This window comes from Leucoraja erinacea, chromosome 34 (genome assembly GCF_028641065.1).
Source record: "Leucoraja erinacea ecotype New England chromosome 34, Leri_hhj_1, whole genome shotgun sequence".
NCBI classification, from domain to species: Eukaryota; Metazoa; Chordata; class Chondrichthyes; order Rajiformes; family Rajidae; genus Leucoraja; species Leucoraja erinaceus.
Window position 1 is genome coordinate 539,392 of NC_073410.1, and position 24,974 is coordinate 564,365.

At 47.0% G+C, this 24,974-nt stretch overlaps 3 protein-coding genes across 3 annotated transcripts in view; 1 reads left to right on the plus strand and 2 right to left on the minus strand.

The window, feature by feature from the left end:
* Positions 1 to 4,007, minus strand: part of tubgcp2 (tubulin, gamma complex associated protein 2) — a 28,017-nt gene extending 24,010 nt beyond the window's left edge. The window contains exons 1-3 of the mRNA XM_055661594.1: positions 3,980 to 4,007; positions 1,905 to 2,063; positions 280 to 408 (exon numbers count right to left, since the gene is read on the minus strand). Of these exons, the coding sequence (XP_055517569.1) occupies positions 280 to 408; positions 1,905 to 2,054 (279 nt within the window). The 5' untranslated portion in view covers positions 2,055 to 2,063; positions 3,980 to 4,007. The remainder of the gene's footprint in view (positions 1 to 279; positions 409 to 1,904; positions 2,064 to 3,979) is intronic.
* Positions 4,008 to 4,715: 708 nt separating this feature from the next.
* znf511 (zinc finger protein 511) lies at positions 4,716 to 9,122 on the plus strand. The gene is given in 7 exon segments (XM_055661595.1): positions 4,716 to 4,742; positions 4,745 to 4,846; positions 5,176 to 5,246; positions 5,333 to 5,534; positions 6,852 to 6,976; positions 7,532 to 7,738; positions 8,690 to 9,122. Coding segments are annotated over 7 exon segments (804 nt in total). The 3' UTR covers positions 8,760 to 9,122.
* Positions 9,123 to 17,502: 8,380 nt separating this feature from the next.
* Positions 17,503 to 20,134, minus strand: msx3 (muscle segment homeobox 3). The gene is made up of 2 exons (XM_055661596.1): positions 19,705 to 20,134; positions 17,503 to 18,599 (listed from the first exon to the last, which is right to left on the minus strand). Exons 1-2 carry the CDS (start codon positions 20,060 to 20,062, stop codon positions 18,184 to 18,186), a joined length of 774 nt encoding a protein of 257 aa, XP_055517571.1. The 5' UTR covers positions 20,063 to 20,134; the 3' UTR covers positions 17,503 to 18,183.
* Positions 20,135 to 24,974: the final 4,840 nt, after the last annotated feature.

The window sequence follows — 24,974 nt, forward strand, 5'->3', positions numbered from 1 at the left end:
CATTGAACAACTACAGTGTTTCTTCTCCAGTTATATATAAATGTTAACAGTGATTTGTCATAAAAAGTCATATTTTATTGTGAACACAGTATAAAATGGCATCAGGTCGCAATCAGGTGGATTCTAACCCTCTAAACATGGGGACGTTCATCAAGATTCAAACACATTCATCAAACATTCCAAGTACGCAAGAAACCCTTTTAGAAATACATCAGCGTTACAGAAAGCTTTATTGAAAGCTTGTAAAAGAAACTAAAAATATACTTTAAAACTCAGTACCTCCTTATCTTCTGTAAATTTTGATAACAGATAAACCAATGGATCCACATTCCGAATATTTTTTGATTTCAGCTCATCATATTTCCTTAGAAATTCCTCAGGCGTTCTGGAGAACTCAGTGATTTTCACCTGGTAAATATAACAAATTACATTTTAGCATTTATTCAGTGAATACAAAGCTGTATACTCTGCTCACTCTTCCTCCATTTCCACAGCCTTCTCTGAAAACACTATAGACACCGGCCTTTGCTGAAAACATCAGCATCTCACTGTCCCCAGAGGTATCCAACTCCACTCTGCAGGACTACATGTTCAAATAACGCTTCGTTACCCATCATAGAATTAGGAATTATACAAAATTCTGGAGTAACTCAACACGTCAGGCAGCAATTATGGAGGACATGAATAGGTGACATTTTGGTGTAAGAGTCGGTCAAGAGTGCTTTATTGTCATATGTCTCAGATAGAACAATGAAATTCTTACTTGAAGCAGCACAACAGAATATGTCAACATAGTACACTGTAAATATATTAAACAAGGAAAAGGTTGTGTGTGTATATAGAAACATAGAAAATAGGTGCAGGAGTAGGCCATTCGGCCCTTCGAGCCTGCACCGCCATTCAATATGTTCATGGCTGATTATCCAACTCAGTATCCTGTACCTGCCTTCTCTCCATACCCCCTGATCCCTTTAGCCACAAATGCCACATCTTACTCCCTCTGAAATATAGCCAATGAACTGGCCTCAACTACATTCTGTGGCAGAGAATTCCAGAGATTCACCACTCCCTGTGTGAAAAATGTTTTTCTCATCTCGGTCCTAAAAGATTTCCCCCTTATCCTTAAACTGTGACCCCTTGTTCTGGACTTCCCCAACATCGGGAACAATTTTCCTGCATCTAGCCTGTCCAACCCCTTAAGAATTTTGTACGTTTCTATAAGATCCCCCCTCAATCTTCTAAATTCTAGCGAGTACAAGCCGAGTCTATTCAGTCTTTCTTCATATGAAAGTCCTGACATCCCAGGAATCAGTGTGGTGAACCTTCTCTGTACTCCCTCTATGGCAAGAATGTCCTTCCTCAGATTAGGAGACCAAAACTGTACGCAATGCTGCAGGTGTGGTCTCACCAAGAACCCTGTACAACTGCAGTAGAACCTCCCTGCTCCTATACTCAAATCCTTTTACTATGAATGCTAACATACCATTCGCTTTCTTCACTGCCTGCTGCACATGCATGCCTACTTTCAATGACTGGTGTACCATGACACCCAGGTCTTGTTGCATCTCCCCTTTTCCTACTCGGCCACCATTCAGATAATAGTCTACTTTCCTGTTTTTGCCACCAAAGTGGATAACCTCACATTTATATCACACACACACAGATGACCAGTTGACCCATCACCTTTACATGCTTTGAAAAACATTTCCATTTTATTCAATTTTATTTCCCCCTTCAGCTCTAGATTTATTTCCCCTTCATCTAATTGTTAAAATTTATGATTGAATCTGTTTTTGTTCAATTTTAGGCTGTGCATTCCAGTCTTTAACTGTAACGTATTTTAAATAAAGCAGGTTTATTATGAGAAAGAATGGGCATGCCAGGATACATGCGGGCTGCATTACCTTCGCACTGTGGGAAGATACAGTGGTTGTGACATATGGAGTTCTATTTTTTTGGAGGAGATCAATGTACACTTCAGCTCCATCACCACCACGGACTCGAAGCAAACTGAGCAGCTCGTTAACATCGTGATGGATTCGGAATTCACTCATGATTATTTCCTGTAAATGAAAAGCTGTAAATCTGCTGAAAATCTGAGGTAAAGTTAAAATAATGTCAATCACAACAATATAATCACACCTTTCAACATATCTAAGTCCACTATCCAGCAGCCCAGTCATCATGAGGATGATATGTTGCCTAAAAAAAATCTTGTCTAAACTTAAACAAACCTAGGAGTGGCAGATAGACTCAAAATGCTGGAGTAACTTAGTGGGACAGGCAGCATCTCTGGATAGAAGGAATAGATGACCATTCCTTCTTTCCAGAGATGCTGCCTGTCCCACTGAGTTACTTCAGCATTTTGTGTCTATCTTCGGTGTAAACCTGCATCTAATAGTTATGGAAAGAACTATAAAAGTGGTAATTGTGACCAATGATTTAAATAAATTGTACTTCTCCAAACTTTTAATTCCAAATTGGCAGTTTAAGTAAAGGTCAATTTTCCTTCAACATATTATATGGATATTTCTAGATGGGTGAATCAAAAGACAATCGAAAAGTGAACAACTTATGTAGAGCTTTTCTCATAAATCTATGACATGAAACTAAACCAAACCTAATCGTAACACATGAAAAACATCTATAGATGTAGGAAGTGCTAGAAACATTCAAGAGCTCAGGCAGCACAGGATTAAAATACTGAAATATGTTCACTGAGCCGAAACTGAAGAATCCCAATTCATTTGAACTTATTTAATAGGAACATATGCTGGATATTGCCTTTATGCAGACATTGGCTTAATGACCAGTACACGTTGTAGGGAAATATACCACTTCCCAACTATTCAATGAAAATTTTATTTTGTAACTACAAGAAGATCCAACTCCTATAGTCCACATTTAAACAGCTTAACTATGCAATTAACCATCATGGCTTATAATTAATATTACTCCCATTAGAATTTTGTAGGACATGCAATTCAATTGGACTTCACTTTTGTCTTTATCATTTATAGTACAAATTATTTGCACTAACATACAGAATTGTTTCTAAATATTCTAACTTTAACCTATTAAAATATATGCAACACATAAAAGGGACATTGTTGTTAAGGGTACACCGATGCAAGTTCCATATTTTTGATTTATTCCAAATGAATCCTGAGTTATGTTCACAGTGAGACACAAGGGGACAAGGGTGCACAATTGCAGATGTTGGTTTACAAAAAAAGGCACAAAGTGTTGGGATAACTCAGCAGGACAGCCAACATCTCTCCAGTTTACCACATCCTCCAAAGATGCTGCCTGACCCACCAAATTACTCCAGCACTTTGTCTTTTTCCATGTTATGTTCACCTCAGTGTACCAATCCGAGTAGTTTGTAATGCAAAAAAATATATTATAAATTTTAGTAGAAACATAGAACTGCAGATGCTGGTGAATATACACAAGGCACAAAGTGCTGGAGTAATGAGTGCATGTCTCGCCAGGTGGAGGGTTGTAGAGGGAAATTGATTGGGTCTCTGTTAGTGGATGAAAAGGAGGGCTTTGAGACCTTCCTGGTGGGGGTCTGTTGGAGGAAGCGACACTACATCAGCAGGGAACAAAATAGATATTTATTCAAACGCTGGGAGCAGATTGTTTTCAAGTTCTAGTTCAGCCTCATCCCTCCTCCCCACCCCACCCCACCCCAGAGTGTCACTGATCTCCAGGACCTGCTCCCCTCTCACTGTTACTGACGGGGCTCAAGCGTTTTACTGTCATGTTCACCGGGACCGTGACATTCACGCAACAACAACGTTATACAACACGCGTGTGTTTACACCGGCGCCCGGAGTGTGGGCGCCCATTGGCCGTGAGCCCGAGGCCGCTGTAAACGCTCCCTCTCCCCGGGGCGAGGAGCTACCCGGGCGGGGAGAGGGAGAGGGCCCGGGCCCGCGGTGCCAGCAGCTCCTCCCGCAGGGGGTGTATTTACCGGCCGCTCAGGGCAGGGCCCGACGTCTCCTGTCTCCTCTCCCCTTTATCCCGCTCGACGCCGCCGCCGCTTCCGTCGAGGCCAAAACAAACGGAGCTCCGCCCCGCAGCCACTCGGCGCGTCCTGTTCCGTCCCCCGGAAAGCACGGGCTCCCTCATTGGGTTCCGCCTCGCTTCCGGGACAGAGGGGCCACCGGCGGGCGGGAGGGAGGAAGGGAACACCGCGCGGGGAGACCGGACCGGTTCCCGGAGAGACGGTTGCCAGGGGGACAGTTGCTGGGTGTTGGGGGGCGTTGCCAGGGGGACAGTTGCTGGGGGGACGGGTTGCCAGGGGGACAGTTGCTGGGGGGGGGGGACGGTTGCCAGGGGGACAGTTGCTGGGGGGGGGGGCGTTGCCAGGGGGAACAGTTGCTGGGGGGGACCGGTTGCCAGGGGGGACGTTTGCTGCGGGGGGGGGGGGGGGGCGTTGCTAGGGGGGACGGTTGCCAGGGGACAGTTGCTGGGGGGGACCGGGGACCGGTTGTCAGGGGGACGGTTGCTGGGGGGGACCGGTTGTCTAGGGGGGGGACGTTGCCAGGGGGGGGGACCGGTTGCTAGGGGGGACCGGTTGCTGGTTTTGCCAGGGGGGACGGGGGGGGGGGGGGACAGTTGCTGGGGGGGACCGGTTGCCAGGGGGGACGGTTGCTGGGGGGGACCGGTTGCCAGGGGGGGCGGTTTGCTGCGGGGGGGGGGGGGGGATGCGGAACGCGGGCGATGGCGATGTGGCGATGTTGATGTTGATGTTGATGGCGGCCCGGCCACGGCGCCCTTCACCTTCACCTCCACCTCCAGCAGCATCTTCCTGCTCAGGGACGACCCGTTCTTCGAGGTGGGTCCCGGTGCCGGTGCCGGTCTCTGTATTGGGGGGGGGGCGGCATCCTCGGGCCTCGGGCCCTGTCAGCGGGCGGCGCCCGGTAGAGTTGCTGCCTCTCACGGCCGGACACCCACCCGGGTTCCGTCCTGATCTCTGTGCTGTCTGTACGGAGTTTGCATCTTCTCCCCGTGACCGCGTGGGTTTCCTCTGGCCGGGTGCTCCGCTTTCCAGAGAGTTAAATGTTTCTTTGTCACGTGCACCGAAAATGAATGATGATATTCTAGTTTGCTGAACTCTGCTATTAGCAACCCAAAGTTTCACTTTTTATTCTTATGTTGCTTTAGGATGGGGACATTCATAGGCATTTGTATCTGCGAAATGCCACATCTGGTGCTGGAGAGATGGAAAGACCCAAGTGAGACCAAATATATTGAAATAAAACTCTTTGACATTCTATTTCTTTAATCTACTGAAGCACTAACTTGTGTATATCCATTTCAGGGTCTCTGAATTTTGTTGCCACATAGCAGGGTGCAGCCAACTGTTTGACACCCTAGAGAACTATGAGCACCATTACAATGCCTTCCACCGTAATGTCTGCAGCTCCTGCAAACGCTCCTTTCCATCCACTCACCTGCTTGATATTCACATCTTGGAATGGCATGACTCACTCTTCCAAATAATGGCAGCAAAACAGAGCATGGTAAGTTGGGGTAGAGTCCCAGAATGGTTATGTTACTGTACTCCGATCCAGAGGTACGTTCAAATCTCCCCGTAGGCGATTAGTTTAGTTTATTGACATGTGTTCAAAGGTACAGTAAAACCTTTATTATTGCGCGCTATCTGGTCAATGGAAGACTATACATGATTACGATCAAACCATCAACAGTGTATAGTTACAGGATAAAGGGAATATGTTTAGTGTAAGGTAAAGCCCAATTAAAGATAGTCTGAGGGTCTCCAGTGAGGTAGATGGAGGGCCAGGACCACTCTCTTGGTGATAAGATGGTTCAGTTGCTTGATAACAGGTGGGAAGAAACTGTCCCTGAATCTGGAGGTGTGTTCTTTCACACTTCTGTACCTCATGTCTGATGGGAGAGGGGAGAAGAGGAAGTATAATTAAATTATTCTGAACTTAAAGAAGCTGGTCTCAGTAATGGTGCCCCCCGAAACACTGGATTGTTACTAGAAATCTATCTGGATCACCAATGTCCTTCAACTGAATGAAATATGTCATCCGTATCAGGTCTGGCCTGCATCCTTTGCTGTGTCGGCTCCGAGATTGTGGAATGAATTGCCTCTGCACGTTAAACAGGCCCCTTCTCTAGCTGTTTTTAAGTCACTCCTGAAGACATATCTATTCTCCATGGCCTTTGTAGACCAGTGAGGTGTTGAATTGTTTATTAACTTTATTTGCTTGGTTTTGCGTTGTTTGTACTCGTGTTTTATGTTTTTTAATTTATTGTTTGGATTTTTGTATGTAATTTATGCGCCTCGTGTTAGTTGTATGTTCTGTTGTTCTGCCTGTTTTATGATGTCTTGCTTGTTTTCTTTTTTCTGTACAGCACTTTGGTCAGCTTTGGTTGTTTTTAAGGTGCTTAACAAATAAAGTTATTATTATTATTATGTGTCTCAGACCCACCAATGATGCCGAGGTACAAGTGCCTCTTCAGGTTCGGGACAGATGGACTCAGAAATCCAGAGTGATCTAGAAACATTATGTCCTGCATGTAAAGATCCATGAAGATTGTTGACATTGTGTGTACTGATCACCCTCCCTGGAGGAGCTCTCGGTGGTTTTTCAGGGCATATTGAACAGACCACCTGTTGAAGTTTGTGAGATTTGTTTGGAGACTCTGAAGTGGATAAGTACTCCTTCACCATTCTGGGATGTGATTGATAGGCCACTCGGGGAGAGTACCACATGTGTTTCTAAAATATGTCCATTAATACCATTATGCTGGTACAATTACACAACATTTGTTTTTGTAACCCAAGCACTTTGTATTTTGTCTTTTAGTATCAGTGTTTGATAGAGAGTTGTACCGAAAAATTCAAGACTTTCAGTGATCGCAAAAAACATTTGGTCAAAGTTCATGGTTATCCATCTGACTTTAGGTTTGACAAACCAAAGAAACTTACACGGTAAGGAAACCGTTTCCTGCAACATTTTGCTTAACTCTCAGGGTGATAAATTGAGCAAAATATATGACTCAAAAATGCCAGGGCCATTAGTCAACTTTCTATATTATTCCTTTCATATTTACATCAAGGATCGAAGATTTCAACCATTTCCACTTTGAGACCACTGATGCTGATTGGGGCATGTACTTCACTATGCTTCCTGAAGTCATTTACATTGAGGAAGGGGTTGTTGACCTGACACCATGTTATTAAGTTTTCTATCTCCTTCCTGTACTCTGTAGCTTCCATGGCTTCAAGCTCTAGAAAACCTTTCCATGCCTTCTTTTCCCTTCTCTCCTTAAAAGATTTTGCCATAATATCTCCATCTCGGAGTTGGCATCCAGTTTTCGATCAATAACATTCTTGTGATGCACCATGAATTGCTTTTTCAAGCTTGAATCCAACTTCCACCTACTTAAAATTAGTGCAAATAAAATTGAACTTCAAATTTCAAAACCTTCAATTTATTTGGTGCCTGTTTAAAATAAGTGTTATGTTCTTCCATCTCGCCCACAGCCATCAGAAGAATCAGGACAGGAGTCCTCATGATATGGAAGTGGAAGCAACTGTTTGTCAAAAAGAAACAAAAGACATATTTTGCAGAACAACCATAGAACAACCAATGGACCAAGAGTCAGGAGAAACAATGGAAGCTGAGAATCCAGCTGTACTAGAGAGATCCAGTATTACCACAGTACCACAACGACTCTCCAGCTCATGCAGGTGATGTACTTCTAACAACCATCCTTCATGTGCCAAGGAATAGGAATGGTATTGTGAGCAATCAATGCGCACAGCTTCACAAGAAAATAATTCACAAAGAGCGAAAAGTAGTGAACAGCTGTCTTGGTGAGGTTAATTCATTGATAATATAGTCCACGAGGCGGGATATGACTCCCCTGATCAGTTTCAGAATTGTATGTGTTCCTGGGGGAAGCAGAGATGTTTGGGAGTAACATTTGTTTGGGTGTAACTTTGGGTATAAAGTCATGGAGATTGTATGAGGTGTGGGGGGGGGGGGGAGCCCATGAGGATTCTGGAGCTTGCTGAACCATTCAATGTACACTCCAATCAAGTGTGTAATTGTCATATGTACCGAGAGCAGAACAATTACATTCTTACTTACAGCATTATAACAGCTTGTAAACACAATACACATAGATAATATATTATAAACAAAAGTTCAATAAATTAACAGCTCCAATTCTGGTGCAATAAAAAAATCCTGAAGCTGCCTGTGAACCAACGTCAGCCCATAGTTCATACTTGAGATTGATATTGTGTAGAGTTCAAGAGCCTAATGGTTGTTGGGAAGAAGCTATTGAACCTGATGGTCATGGTTTTCAGCACCCTGTACCTTCTTCACAATGGAACAAATGAAATGAGAGTGTGGCCAGGGTGGTGTGGGCCTTTAATGATGCTTGCTGCCTTTTTGAGACATCTGCCTCCATTTTCCTCAACAGCTCTCCCATAGGCAATTGGAACAATTCACAAATCTTTGGGGAAAACCTCTATCTCAACCCCCTTATCCCGACACTGTTGCCCCATATTTTACCCCAGGCTATTTCACCATCACCACTCCTCTGATTCAGATCATTAGATCAGCATTGAGTGTGAGTGAAGCTTGATTGTGTCGTATCTCTGTAGCTCAACACTCTCTGCGTTTCTTTACAGGGTGCCAGCTACAATTTGTTTTGGTCATGGATCAATCCGTGGCTTTAAGAACACAAGGAGAAAGAAGTGATGCATGTTGTGGATTGAGCAGTCACTAAACAGCAGCCCTCTTATCCAGAACAAGGACATCAAGATGTGAATTTGGAAGAAGATGTCATATTGACACCAGCCAAATGGGATCATGTTGGCTCCAGTTGACATGCGATTGTCAGCTAATCAATCACAACAGCTATATAAAACATACAATTTGAAATGCTGCTAATAAAATAACGCTATTGTTTGCATTTATGCAATTTCCATCAAAGACCTTTTATTTCCAAGCAAAATCCACTGAACTTTGGTTAGGATGCCGTTATGTATTTATGTTCTACAATACTGCTCTTTGGACATTAATTTTAGCTCAATCGGGATTAAAAAATATTTAGTTTACTCAAGCCAATATTTCTGGAATAATTTCCAGGAAGGTTGTAGTGCACAAGCCGACCAGAATTTGGTAATTTACTGGTGTCATGCACAACAGAAACAAATATTTTACTCCCTTGTTGAATGGTGATAAAATAACTATTTATACTTCTGATTTTGCGGGCATAGTGGCATGGTGGAGTGGCAGGGCATTTTGTGACGGAACATTTGAAGTGTAACAACCCATGTCAATGAGCATGTTTTGTTATAATAATTAGTTCTACTGTTAAACATTCTTTTGTTTGTTAACATTACCTTTTGGACCCAACTGCACTTGGTGGCCATCCAGTAAAGTATAGATTAGTTTCTATTTCACTCTAAATATATCCTGGATAAGTGCGTTTGGGAAAGCTGAGAGACTCGGAAACTATGATACCAATATTAAAAATTATTAAATTATGAAACAAACAATGATCTGTAGTAACGGTAACCTTAAAACAATATTCTCTGGGGAGAGTCAGCCGTGAGGTTCAGATTCAACCAGATTAAAACAAAAGTCACCCCATGAAAAGTACAGTGTTCATTATTTCCCTGTGTCCCTCAGTTTCTCACACCAGTGATTATTTATTTTTCTGCGTGCTGCCATTCATTGTACAAGTATAATTACAGATGATGGCTTTGTGATCAAAGTCGAGAGTGTTTAATTGTCAAACGTACCACAACGGAACAATGAAATTCTTACTTGCAGCAACATAACAGGTTTAGAATCACTGTACTCAGTGGATAACATAATAAACAAACAAAAAAGTTAAATAAAGAAATAAAAACAATATTAGTCCTTTTCCACCATCAACGTTGGAATCATTTGTCCAGACAAATGCTTGAGGATTTTTACTTTGACCAACTTAATGGTCAGCCAACCAATATAATGCTCCTTTCTCCAACACTATGTGAGAACAGTAAAGCCTCATCTCCCAGCTAAACAAATCAGTTAGGGAAAGAAATAGTGAGCCCTTGCTTCACTCGCCAACCTATAATTGTGCAGTTCTGTCTCCTGTCAGATGTGAGTTTGGGTATAAGGAAGTGATTCAGCTGGGATACAATCTTGCTCCTTTTAACCCAAACACGGGTTTCATGCTGCTGTTAAAAATGCAGCTGAAAGTAATGGATTGTTAGAATGATCACAAGATAATTGGAATTGGGCTTGGCAGCACACTGAAGCAAGACTTAGGCTGTTTAGAATTATCATCTGATCTTTACAGTCACGTCGAGACTGGGGATAAATTCACAGTCTACGATTGTGAGATAGTTAGAGACTTTACTCTTGTCCATAAGGCAGGAGCAACCAACATTACAAATACCCAACTATTTGTGCCCTGATGCACAAGGCACCAACCTTGTAAAAAACTGTCTGCAGTGGTTACTGGACAATTATCCTGTGTGTTGTCTATGACAATTATGCTACAAATATCATCCTAACCAAAAATAGACAAAATGCTGGAGTAACTCGGCGGGACAGGCAGCATCTCTAGTGTGAAGGAATGGGTGACGTTTTGGGTCATGACCCTTCAGTCTGAAGATGGGTCTCGACCTGAAACGTCACCCATTTCATCTCTCCAGAGATGCCGCTTGTCCCGCTGAGTTACTCCAGCATTTTGTGTCTATCTTCGGTTTCATCCTTCCTGTATATATCATCCTAACTGAGCTTGACACGAGGCTATAACAGTGAGGGTTGACATGCAATTGTGAAAAGTTAAATGAAGGAGAGACTTTAAAATTAAAATGCTGCACGTTTCCAATCTTCAGTTTCAATGCTACGGCAATTTTATAAATATATCAGTAAAACAGGCATTCCTTTACTCAAAAATGCCCACTAATTTTACATGGATTATTAAGATTCTAGTACAGAAACTAATGTTTCCTTGGTTTTGACAATCATTTCTCATTGTTAGATTTCTCCCCATTCATCGTATTGATGTGTAACTGCTGGTACTGTACATTACTATTGTGAAGCAACTATTCTTTATGTTGTAACCTGGATAATCAATGTTGTGGTTATTGCACCACAATCCTTTAATTAGAGGGTGCCGACGCTATGGAATTCATTGCCACAGAAGGCTGTGGAGGTCGTCAATAGATATTTTTAAGGTGTAGATTCGATAGGTTCATGTTTAGTATGAGTGTCAGGGGTTATGGGGTTGAGAGGGAAAGATAAATCAGCCATGATTAAATGGCAGAGTAGACTTGATGAGCTAAATGGCCTAATTCTGCTCCTATGACTTATGAACTTATGAATTCCACCCTATCATGGTCTTGTTCAACACAGATTCTTTGTTTCGTATATATCTTTGGATAGTAAACATGAGTGTGAGCAATGCCCAGTTTTTTTTCTCTCCGCAAATTTGGAGTTTAGATCAATTATATTATTTTATTTTTGAGATCTGGGAATTGCTGGCAAGGCCACCATTTATTGTTGATCATTAATTGTCCTTGAGAAAGCGGTAGTGGGCTTCCTTAAACTGGTGCACCATCTACAGAAGGTACTCTTGCATGCTGCTGGGAGGGAATTGCAAGATTTTCATGAAAGAATGGTGATGTCTTTGCAAGTCAGCTTGTTGTGTGGCTTGGAGGGAGCCTGCAGGTGGTGGTGATTACATGCATGTGTTGCCTTTCTCCCTCTTGGTAGTGGAAAGTGCAGGCTCAAGGTGTAGTCAGCATGAGCCAACGTACCTGGGCGAGTTGTGTCACTAGGGTCAATGTTTAACTACACACTGGGTATTTTGTCTTTGAGATTTACTCAGCTGTCCATTGTATGATCACTGGCTCCTGTTGCAGAGGGGCACTGTTAATATCTGGTCAATTGTTGACCATTTAACACAATGTAACACAATTGCTGGAGATGGTAAATTAATTTCAGCTGTAGATATTTGTAGAAATTTGCCAAATGTAGAAACTCCACGAGTGCTCAAAGCTAAGACTTTTAATTTTGCTTAATGTAAAATTGGAGTGTGGTGTCATGGTCTGTATTGAGTTTATTGTCATGGGTAACGAGGTACAGTGAAAAGCGTTGATTGCGTGCTAATGGTCTACCCAATGGACTCATAATATTGAACCCTGAACTCATGATCTGGAGACACTAATTCACATTCAGATATCATGATTTTGATTTCAGCACACAAAATAATCCGAAATAAAATCTAATAGTGTTCAGCAGCTGGTCTGGACTGGAGGTGGACTGGCAACCAGTGAAATATATTTAAATCAGGTGGATGGGACATGCAATGATGATATTTGTTCACAGTGATTTAAAATGCTCTTCCTGAAATATACAATAACAATAGGTGCAGGAGCAGGCCATTCGGCCCTTCGAGCCAGCACCGCCATTCAATGTGATCATGGCTGATCATCCCCAATCAGTTCCCCGTTCCTGCCTTCTCCCCATATCCCCTGACTGCCATCTTCAAGGGCCCTATCTAGCTCTCTCTTGAAAGTATCCAGGGAACCGGCGTCCACTGCCCTCTGGGGCAGAGAATTCCACAGACTCACAACTCTCTGTGTGAAAAAGTGTTTCCTCATCTCCGTTCTAAATGGTTTTCCCAAAGGATGGTTGAAGCAGATTAAACAGCAACTCGCTGAGTGAGGAGCAGGAGAATGGGCTGACAGTGTACCTAGAAGATCAGGTTCCAGGTTCACTGAACCAGCCTCCCTTGCACTGTCACCCAACAGTTGTTCTGATCAGCTGGTAAGGGAGATTTATCTCCACTAAAACTCTGCTTACTTGGCACATTTCTGGCAAACGTCTTGATAGATATTCTAAATTGCTATGTGCATCAACACCACAGTCCCATTGGAACATGTTGATCTTCAAGAGAATGTGAGCAATGCCAAATGGAGCTCGTATATCCCAGTTAGGTAACAAAGGAGCTGTTGTATTCAAATTCTTCTGCTTTCCCACACCGCACTGTATCATTACACTTCTCAGTCATTCAGACCATATAATTTATTGACTCAATGTGCCCTTTGCCGCCATTTATTGTCCAGCCCTAACTGCTCTGAACTGACTGGTTTTCAGTGGAAATTAGGGATAGTTAATAAGCAGCCATTCTGCTGTCTCAGTGTTTAGTTTAAATTAGAGATACGGTGTGGCAACAGGCCCTTCGGCCCACCGAGTCTGTACCGACCAGCGATTCCTATCCAACACATGCTGGGCAGCAACTCTACCACTGTGCCACCCTGTGGGCAGCCTAGCAAGGGGGACACGTTTCCATAAACACACGTACAAAGCTCCACTGTTTCTGTGTTTTATTGACTCTATCAGGAATTAAATAATTTGCACTAAATTCAATCTGGTCTGGATAACTTTGAAAGAAGTTTTACCCACATGGCCCCATCCTTCCCCCTAGTTGACATTACTCTGTGGTGTGGGCTGGTCATCACATGCTCTGTGTGCAATGGATTTACTCTGAGAAGCTGCATTGTGGATGTCCTGGTTTTAACCCTACACTGCGGTGCCCATGAGAATCCTGTAGCCTTGGATAAACTAGGATTGTATTCTTTGGATTGTCGGATGTTCAGGGTAGATTAAATATAAGTATATAAAATTATGACAGACATAGATAGTGTAGACTGTCAGAACCTTGTCTCTCGTGGTGGAAATGTCCATCACTAGAGGGCGTAGCTTTAAGGTGAGGGGGGAAGTTTAATAGATGTGCGGGGCATGTTATTCATACAGAGGGTGGTGGGTGCCTAGAATGGCAGTGGTGGTGGATATGGTGGTGGATATGCATGTGGATATGGTGGTGGATATGCATGTGGATATGGTGGTGGATATGCATGTGGATATGGTGGTGGATATGCATGTGGATATGATGGTGGATATGGTGGTGGATATGGTGGTGGATATGCATGTGGATATGATGGTGGATGGTGGTGGATATGATGGTGGATATGGTGGTGGATATGCATGTGGATATGGTGGTGGATATGGTGGTGGATATGATGGTGGATATGCATGTGGATATTCGTGGAATGGAGGGGTAACAATCACATGCAGGCAGATCAGAGTTGACCTGGACATTGCGTTGATTCTGGTGTTTACTGAGTACTATGTCACATATGTGTTGTGCTGCTGCAGTGAGAATGCCAGTGTTCTGTTTCAGGACCTATCACAATAAAACACTCTTTTGACTCTTAATGTTTGGCTCAGACAGAGTGAGCCGAGAGGCCTGTTCCTGTGCTGTACTGTTCTATGTTCTACATTACTGAAATGGGTTTGGGTTACTGGGTCATGTTCTCTCACCTGTTGATGTTCCATGTAGGGAAGAGACGTATTGTGTTGTGGATGTACCATATGCAGAATGTGTACACAGCCTGGCCACGAAGCATAATCGTGTCACAATATTCAAGTCATTTCTTAACCAATGAATTGCGCATTTTAGGTAACAATGCATCAAAAACAAAACAGCAAAGGTAGGAACGGGATCTGTTTCCCGTTGTGTACGTGATCGCTGTCGTTGGAGCACCAGGGCGGAGACGGTTCCAAGGGGCTGGTGTCAGAGACCAGAGGCAGCCGGGCCCGACATCACTGAAGATAGACAGAAAGTTGGAGTAACTCGGCGGGACAGGCCGCATTTTGAGAGAAGGGATGGGTGACGTTTCGAGTTGAGACCCTTCTTCAGACGGAGAGTCAGTAGAAACACGCCAACCCTCTGGCAAATGACTCTGTGTCAACAATGGCGTTAGTTTTGATGGAGTAAATTGATCAATAATATTGTTATTGAATTATATATAATATGTAAAGTGCCTGAACACAAGAGGGATCTTCTTCAAATAGAAACTTATAGTGAAACAACGTCATCCTCGGGTTGAAAGCTGCTGATTGTCCTTCCATAAACTCGGGTACTGTTCCACCCCCCCCCCCCCCCCCCCCCCCCCCCCCCCTCCCCCACTGCGGACACTGGACCTTCTCCCCGAGCCACGTCGCTGATACACGCAGTGTCTGGGCTGAGTCACAAAGGTCAAGAAAACTCGCACCGAATGTGGCGGGTGAATTGGTCACAACCCACCCAGGAAAAGCAACACGGAAGAAGTCTGGAGAAGGATCCCCCAGCGTGAGGTTACCCCCACTGCCAGCAGCTCTAATACACGGGGCAGCGTGAGGGAGAGTGTGGAGAAGGACAGTGGCGGGGCAGAGGAAATCATTCTCTCTGATATTTAATACAAAAGGCAAAACGTCCTCTGTCCGTTCCCTCCATAGGTGCTGCCTGACCCGCTGAGTTTCTCCAGCACTTTGTGTGTTGAAATAAGCGACAAGGTGGTTCAGCGGTAGAGTTGTTGACGGAGACCCGGGTTCGATCCCCACTACGGGCGCTGTCTGTATGAAGTTTGTTCTTTCTCCCCGTCACCTGCGTGGGTCCCCCCACACTCCAAAGACGTGTAGGTTTGCAGGTTAATTGACTTGGGGTTGTATATATGGTATAAGTGTAAGGAGGAACTGCAGATGCTGATTTAAACCGAAGATAGACATAAAAACTGGAGTGACTCAGCGGGACAGGCAGCATCTCTGGAGAAGGGTCACCCATTCCTTCTCTTAATGCAAGCGCAGACAGGGCAAGGTGGGTCGTTGGGAGAATTGGGATCCTTTGGAAATCTGGACTCATTTACTTAAACAAAAACACTTTATTGGTTGTCACCCGCGAGTCGAGGCGACCGGCGGAGACTGCCGGCAATGGCGGGGGGCGCCACTAGATGGGGGTGTTGGGCAGCACCATGTGGCGTCTGATGCCCACAGACTGGAGTAACTCAGCGAGTCATGCAGCATCTGTGGAGAGAAGGAATTGGTTACGTTTAGGGTCGAGACCCTTCTTCAGACTGGTTAGGGATAAGGGGGAACGAGAGATATAGACGATAATGTAGAGAGATAAAGAACAATAAATAAAATACGTGCAACAAGGTCACGACGATAAATGAAACAGGCCATTGTTAGCTGTTTGTTGGGTGAAAGCAAGAAGCTGGTGCGACTTGGGTGGGGGTGGGATAGAGGGAGAGAGAATGCCAGGGCTACCTGAAGTGAGAGACGTCAGTATTCATACCACTGGGCTGTAAGCTGCCCCAGCGAAATATGAGATGCTGTTCCTCCAACTTGCGTTTAGCCTCACTCTGCAACCGAGGCAATAACTTCTGACGCGTTACCTGCATCTAAAATAACCCATTTAAAGCATTAAACCCAAATGACCAGCTATATTTTCCACGGAGCAAAGGCCCTGATGTGCACTCGTATTTTTTCCCCAATAAAAAGATCAAACGGGCACCTGGATCTGTTGACGGTTCCTCTAAACTCAGAGTGCAAGAGAGGAGCAGAATTTCCCCCCAAGAATAGTCTCCAGTCTTTACAACAACTATCCTCTCACTTTTAAAACCACTTCTGTATTCAAAATCATAAAAAATAAATAAATAAATCTGCAGATTAACGAGACGCAGTGGTTTTCAAAACGCAAAGTGCAAGAGGAACTCAACGCGTCGGCAGCATCTGTGGATGGGATGTACAGATGATGTTTAGGGTCGCGACCTTTCCTCAAACTGTCCGTTCCCCCGGCCCGTGGACTCCCCTATCACGGTGTTTTTCAGCAGCCTCTGTCTCTCCGAGCCTGACATTTTCGTTTAATTTAGAGTCACAGCGCGAAAACAGAGTCCATGCCGATCCCTGTACGTTAACACTGCCCTACACACACTAGATACAATGTTATATATTTTTACCGAAGCTAATTAACCTACACATTTACACGTCTTGGGATGTGTGGGAGGAAACCGGAGCACCCGGAGAAAACCCACGCAGGCACGGGGAGAAGGTACAAACTCCGTACAGACAGCACCCGTAGTCGGGATCGAACCCGGGTCTCTGGCGCTGTGAGGCAGCAACTCTACCCACTGCGCCTCAGCCAACATTGGTGATCGCGACGCGCAAACACTTAGCAAATAGATATGTCACGTTTTTTTAATTTCCCTTAATGCCACTAAAGTAATTTGAACCGTATTTAAGACCATGGCAGGCAAGGTAAACTTGTTAGAGGCCGCCGTGCGCGCTCATTGAACGCCAGACCTGCTCTCACCACATCTCCCCCAACATCAAGGAAGAGCTTCAAGAAAGTCCCAAACCTTTGAGAAGAGAAACATCCAACTCAAGTAAGCCGCGAAGTTGCGCGGTGTATCTCGGCAGCGGCCCCGATCGACATTCGTCCCATCCCAAGGGTGAAGCGCCGGCGTTGTGTTCACTCGCCGCCGGTCCCCGCCGCTCTCGGGACCCGCCGTTCGGCCGCTAATCGCCTCCGTCTCCTGAAGCCGCACCCGCCTCTAACGCGTGCGGCAAATCATTGTTGTTTTTCCTGGGGAACTTTGCTATTCATTATTAAAATGGAGTTAGAAAAAGAAACGCAAGTTTATTGAAGATCAATGTACAAAACGTAGAATCCTCCTGACTTCTGTACAAGAAACCTGTACACTATTTAAGAAAATGTAAACAATTCTTAACATATTTAAATGCACTTAAAATATATATTTAATATTGGTAAACAATTGGCCCGCGGTCGGCCCGTCTGTCGCTCAATAGATTCTGTTGGAAAGCGGATGATTGGGAACCTCGGGAACCTCTCCGCCGTTCGGGCTTCACCCAGCCGCCGCTACCGGCCGCCCGGGGCCGGGCTAATCACTGTGCCGAGAGGGGACAAAGCTTCGTCTGTCCACTCCCTCCCCTGGAGTTCTCCGACACTTTGTGCCCGGTTCGGGGTCGCGGTCTGCGGCGCGGCGGCCGGTGAAGTCGCCCCCACATTCACGTTGGGGAACCGCTGGAGGTCCAAGGGAAAAATGTTGTCCGTGGAACAAGTGGAGCTGGAGACACGGCGGCGTCGGTCCGCGCGGCTCACGGTGGACGGTTCTAGTGCGTGTTTTTGTGCTGAATTGAGCTTTTTTGAGGTGACTGTCTCGGCGAGAGGCGAGGGTCCGCTCTAGACCTATTGTCGACAGGCGAGGCGAGGCGAGGTGGACAGGCCGTGTCTCCGCTCTCCACGGGCGGGCGGGCAGGCCGGTGTCCAAGGGCTCTAAGATAAATAATACATGCCGTACGTGACGGGGGCAGTGAAGAGTCCGGGGATTGGCAGCGCCGGCCGCTGGAAGTGGGTGGTCGGTCCGTAGAGCGAGGGGCCGGTGAGATGAGGCCCCAGGTGAAAGGGGAGGCCGAAGGAAGGCAGGAGCGGCTTGGCGGACAGTTTGAGTTTCTCCAGCTCGGCCTCTTGAAGCCGCTTGGCCTTGGCCCGCCGGTTCTGGAACCAAATCTTCACCTGAGTCTCGGTGAGGTTGAGCGAGCTGGAGAACTCTGCTCTCTCGGCGATCGACAGGTATTGTTTGTGGCGGAACTTGCGCTCCAACGACAACAGCTGCGACGTGGTGAAGGGTGTCCTCGGCTTCCTGTTGTTCTTGTGTTTGCGCAACGCGCATGGGGCCGGACTGGCCGCTCCTGCAACCACACACAGTCATACAGTTAGTTACAAATGCTGCAGTAACTCAGCGGCAACTCAGGGGAGAAGGAATGGGCGACGTTTCAGGTCGAGACCCTTCTACAGACTGAGTGATAAAACCCCTCTCTCGGCGTGCGGCTGTCAGCACCCGGAGGAAACCCACGCGGTCACAGGGAGAACGTGCAAACTCCACACAGACAGCGCCGGAGGTCAGGATCGAACCCGGTTCTCAGGTGGTGAGAGGCTGCTGCCCCACCGCTGAGCCTTTCTTTGACTAAACAGGGTTCAGGGATGTGACGACCTGCCGGATTCTGGGGTGAATCAGTCTCGCCATGGGAGAGTTGTCCGCGCGGAGAGACTCGGTGGGTCGGGAAGGAAAGTACAGACGGTTCAGGTCAGGACTTCAGACCATGTTCCCTCCACAGATGCCGCCTGACCCACAACATCTGCAGTTCCGATATCTCCGGGTTTAAACTTTCGCAGTAATGTTTGGCGGCCGCTGGATGATCAGGTCTGTGGGCGGTGGCGACTTTAACCAGTTATATCTCCCCCCCCCAGAAATGTTGTCCACCCCGGGTGACTAAACCAACGGATAAAAAGCAAAGCATTCCGTTGGAGTTCGCGGTCTCTCGCTGGGAGTTTCTCGTGTCTGCGCAGGTAAGTGTTGAACTTTCCCACGAAAGTTCCACATCTCGGCCCGTGCAGCGGGTTGTACATCTGTGGCGGCGCCGCCAGGTAATGTCGCCGACTGGTGCCGGTAGGGGATAGGGTGGGGGCTCGGGGATAGGGTGGGGGCTCGGGGATAGGGTGGGGGCTCTCAAGCGGGTTGTCTCCCCTTAGGCAGCTGCCCCCCCCCACTGACTTCACACCCGGTCACACCCACCGGGCCGGAGAGCAGAACGAGCTTCCGAGCGGAAACACAACACGCGCCGTCTCCCCCCCCCCCCCCCCCCAACTTATCTCTCCCCCACAACTTATCTCTCCCCCTCCCCCCCCCCCCCCCCCCCCTCTCTCTCCCCCCCCCCCACCAACCCCCTCTCCCCCCCCCCCACCCCCAACCCCGCTCCCAGGAGCCGGTCGCCGCCGCCCGCAGACAACACTTACTCGGCGAGGGCGAGTAGGCAACGTCCGAGGCCCAGGCCCGCTCTTCCTTGTCGGTGGGACTGTCCGCTCGGCGCGGTGCCGGGTCATCGGCTCCGGGCTCCGAGTGCCGTTTGTTCGGGTGTTCAGTCCGGGAGCAGGGTTGTTCCGTGGTGAGGGTGGGCTGCGCGGGGGGGTCAGCTGTCCGGCTGGGCTTGCGATCAGAGATCAACGACTCGACGCTGAACGGGAGGCTGGCTGCCCGCAACCCCTTGCTGTCCGCCGGCCCGTTCCCTGGCGCTTCCCAGCCCGTCTCCCTTTCCTTGGTGTCCCGGGGCAGGGAGCCCGGCAGAGTATTCATCATCCGAGAACAAGGGGCCATGCACCCGGGAACCGCGCCGCGCCGCCGCCACTTAGTCCGTACCCCGGGACATGGCTCATCCAAAACGCCACCGTCGCCGCCCAACTTTCCCAACTCGCAGCCCAGCCGCTAGCTTTAAACCTCTCGCCCCCTTCCTGTCACCACGACCGCTCCAATCAGCTGGCCCGCTCGGCTTGTGACGACCAAGGCACCGCCCCGATCGCCAGGCCGAGTCTAACCAGGAACAATGATGATGTTGAAAGGGCCGGCAGTTCATCAAAGTCCCGGTTACAGATAGCCCCGGGCTGCAGACCCGCACTAACGCTATTCAACTGTACGGGAACCTCTAGCGGGCCAGACTGTCCTGCCCGGTACAGGCACTCGCTCTGGGAGTTTAAAACCCCATCTGTATCAGAACGCGTGCATTCGCTGCATTCTGTCACTGGATGTGATCGCTCTTACCCCCCCCCCCTCCCTCTCTCTCTCTCTCTCTCACACATACAGATATACACACACACAGATACACACACACACACACACTCACAGACACACACACACACACAGACAGACACACACACACACACACACACACACACAGCCAGATACACACACACACACACACACACCCACAGCCAGACAGACAGACAGATACACACACGCACTCACAGACACACAGAGAGACACACACACACACACAGATACACACACACATACACACACAGACAGATACACACACGCACTCACAGACACACAGAGACACACACACACACACACACGGACAGATACACACACACATACACACGGACAGACACACACACACTCACACCCACACACGCACTCACACACACACAGACAGACAGATACACACACGCACTCACACACACACACAGAGACACACACACAGATACACACACACACACACACACACACACTCTGCCCAGGGTTCCAATTAAAAGCTACACCAATCCTTCATGATAAGTGGAGGTATTTATTAGGCAGACGAGTGATGTTACGGAAGGCGCCGGCGCGGTTGGATCAATCAGTCGAGCGATGTCAGGGAGACGAGGCAACAGTTAACTCAACTGCACCAATTGTCCTAAAAACTTCCCCGTCTCCTGGTCTTTCTCTGATCACTCTCACCCTGTGGCTGCGAGACATTCTCTCCACAACAAGTATAATTTTAAAGGCTTCCAGCAGCGCACACATCATCATTTATAAATCACCCACATTCGGCACGGAAGTAGCATTTGCAGTTTATCCAGCACGGTATCCCCGCGACCCCGGCGATTAAAGATCCGAGGAGGTGCCTTTTTGATCTGGAGAACGTCTTAAAATGTCTACTGCACTCGGCTCCCCTTTATTGTTCAACCCAGAATAAAACCCGTGTGGAAACGAGCAGCGGCCCAGAGTGTCGGTTTCTCAATCAGAAGAAAACTCGGCGATAAGGTATACATTCCTCGCGTAATTCACACCGTCAACGTCTCGCTTGCCCGGTCCCGGTGAGGACTCGCGGCAAATCCCCGGCTTCTGTTGCCCGAGGAAGGCGCCGGTACTTCACGGGCACCCTCACTGTGCACCGTGGCGGTTCCTCGGCCCAGAATATTGGGAAGCTTCACCCTCCCCCTCCATCTCTCCCTCCCAACCCTTGCCCGACAGCGCGACGCCTCACACGGCCGGGATGCCAGTGTTCAGAGTTCGGGACCGGGCCTCGCAATATCTTCAGTGATTGGCCAGGATTTTAGTCCTCTGTGGCCGCTGCATCAACTAGAAAACTTATTTAAATTAACTTTCGGGGCAACTTTACTGAGCAGCACATCCTTGCAACCGCGTGTGTGTGTGTGTGTGTGTGGGTGTGTGTGTGTGTGGGTGTGTGTGTGTGTGTGTGTGTGTGTGTGTGTGTGTGTGTGTGTGTGTGTGTGTGTGTGTGTGTGTGTGTGTGTGTGTGTGTGTGTGTGTGTGTGTGTGTGTGTGTGTGTGTGTGTGCGTGCGTGTGTGTGTGTGTGTGTGTGTGTGTGTGTGTGTGTGTGTGTGTGTGTGTGTGTGTGTGTGTGTGTGTGTGTGTGTGTGTGTGTGTGTGTGTGTGTGTGTGTGTGTGTGTGTGTGTGTGTGTGTGTGTGTGTGTGTGTGTGTGTGTGTGTGTGTGTGTGTGTGTGTGTGTGTGTGTGTGTGTGTGTGTGTGTGTGTGTGTGTGTGTGGGGGGGGGGGGGGGGGGGGGGGAGGCGATGTGGGGTTCGCTGCCAGCGGGGCCGCCGCTTCTGACCCGCGTGTCGGCGAATAGGTAGAAACATGTCGATTGTAGGGAACTCTCACCCGCACCGCCATCAGAACAAGTTGAGCTGAATCAGTCCAGGCGCTCCCTGAGAGAACACGGGGCAATTGGAGTAAAATTCACTTCCCAAATGAAACGGAGAGCTGACGAATTGTTCTTGAAACATAATCCATAAATGTCAAAAACAAGTTTTTCACTGCAATAGATGTCGGAATTATAAAACACGGCGACATGTTATCGTTGCAACATTTAGCATCAGATATAGTTACACTGGAATAAAATCAAACCGTGTCTATTCCGTTTCACTACAGACTGAACGAGCCGCATTGTACAACGGCGGAACCGTGACAAGAATATTTAGACATCTTCTAATCATTTTAGTAAAACTTGCAGCGTGTTAGTTTGAACGCCATCTCGCTACAAAAGGCCGCTCGGGGATTTGGTTGTGAAGGCCAACATTCACGGGCTCGGTAATTGCGAATGTGTTTTAGGTTCGGCATAATTCTACTGGAATGTTTATAAGGAAATAATTTCACAGCGTTGCCTCGCACATGCAACAATAAAGCGACTTTAAACCATTAAATTCCGTTTTTTCCCCTTGCAGCTTGTGAGTTTTTGGAGACTGTGTGGGGAAGACGATAGTGCAGATTATTTGCCTCGCGTCTAGGCATGTTGAACTGATTCTGATCGGGCGGACTCGGCTAACCTGACAATCAGAACCTTCAAAGCGAGTTTTATCCGTTTTATTGTAAAAAGCCGAAAGTGGCCGTTTCTGGGTTAGTAAATATTCTTCAAGGGGAAATAAAACTGTCACTATAAATTAACATGTAACATTAGGATGACGTGAAAACACAATTAAAACCACACTGTGCAATAATTACTCATCTTCCAACCCTCTCGTTGCCGGCCCGAGGTGACTCGCATTTGCAGTTAGTCCCGCCGCTCAAACCCCCCTCCCTATCTCACCCTGAAATTATTCCTTGGTGAAGTTACTTTTTCTGATCGAAAGCTGCGAGTTTCTGCGATGCTCGATAGGAAAAAGCGAAGTAAAAGTCTTGGAGGATTATTTATTTCTTGAATTATGTTTATGTCGCCTGTATCTGTGAAACGTCCAGTTTCAAATGTTTGTTAAACCTGCATTTAGTTGTAAAATATTACAGACCCCACACAAATAACTCTTGAAGGCCCCATCTCAATATCTTAAATACATCGATTTTAATTTCTCCCGCTGGCTGACTTATTTCTCGTGAATGTGTGTGTGATTTTACAACATCTGAACCACACATTTCCCGGGACCTGTCGGTGTGGGAATAACCGGGGCCGGGTTGTCGGTGGATACAGTGACTTGTGTGGGACTTAGCCCTCACACCAGACACGGTCACACACACAGAGGCAGACGGGGCTGTGCGGGAACGTTACTGTTTTTTGCAGCAAGCGAAGACAAATTACAGATCAATCAATTGATCGTTAGTTGAGTTAAACTCGATTAGCTGAAGTGCTGCTTAAATTGCCGGCTGTTTGGGTTATTAATTTACCGGTTCATCAACATTTGATCTTATGTTTTTGGGTTCATTTGGGAACTGATCGAATTAATTGAGTCATCGGACATTCAGAAATGCCCGCGATTACCGGCGCGCCCCGGCCGACGGACAGCGTGTGGACCGGAGTCGCCGCTGCCGCTCACGGCCGGTGGAGAACGGCTGTACCGAATACAGCCTTTTGTTGCACCCCGCCCGTGTGTTGTACCGGGCACTGGCCGATGCCCGCAAACAGTGAGAAGGAAGGAATGTGAAACAGTTTTGAGCTGAAGGCGAGAGATAACAAAACGTCCTCGGGCACCGGGCAACGATTAATTCATCGGAGACGCGCGGTTATTTGTTGCGCGTCTCATCATCTGCATCATCTGCAAATCCAAACCCTGCCCTGCACCAGCATAAGGGAAACTAAAGAACAACATCAAAGATGTCTAACTTCACCTCCCAAACCGGACACAACCAACATACATACACCCGCCTCAACACTGCACAATGACAATAATCTGAATCTGAATCTGAATCTGAACGGAGAGACGCGGTTCTTTAAGCTGCTTGCCGTGGTATTTAGAAAGAAACGATTTTATGAAACTGATTCCGGAAATCTCTCTCCCAACACCACGAGCTCAGAGAGGGAGTAGAATAAACGGCAATCTCCACGCAGGGGTCATAGTCCATGAGGCCACCCGGCCCATCGCGGTGGCATCGTGGGCTAGTACCATGTGCCTGCATTTGATCCACCTCCCACTAAACCCTAGGTACATAAAAATGCTGGAGAAACTCAGCGGGTGCAGCAGCAACTATGGAGCGAAGGAAAAGGGCAACGTTTCGGGCCGAAACCCTTCTTCAGACGGGTTTCCCTCTAAACGCTCCCCTGCCCACATATCTATGCAAATATCTTTTAAACACCGTTGTTGTTGACATCGAAGATAGACACAAAAAGTTGGTTTGAAGAAGGGTCTCGACCCGAAACTTCACCCATTCCTTCTCTCCAGATACGCTGCCAGTCCCGCTGAGTTACTCCAGCAGTTTGTGTCCATCTTCTGTTTAAACCAGCATCGGCAGTTCCTTCCTACACGTGTACATATCTAAGCGAGACACTGTTTATTGGCCTTGATGTAACTGCGCTTCA

What these genes read in the sequence shown, in the direction of transcription:
- msx3 (XM_055661596.1), bottom strand. Translation starts at nt 20,062, where the DNA reads ATGGCCCCTTGTTCTCGGATGATGAATACTCTGCCGGGCTCCCTGCCC. An exon ending in TGCCTACTCGCCCTCGCCGA is followed by an intron (nt 18,600 to 19,704) that starts GTAAGTGTTGTC and finishes GTGTGGTTGCAG; the next exon opens with GAGCGGCCAGTCCGGCCCCA.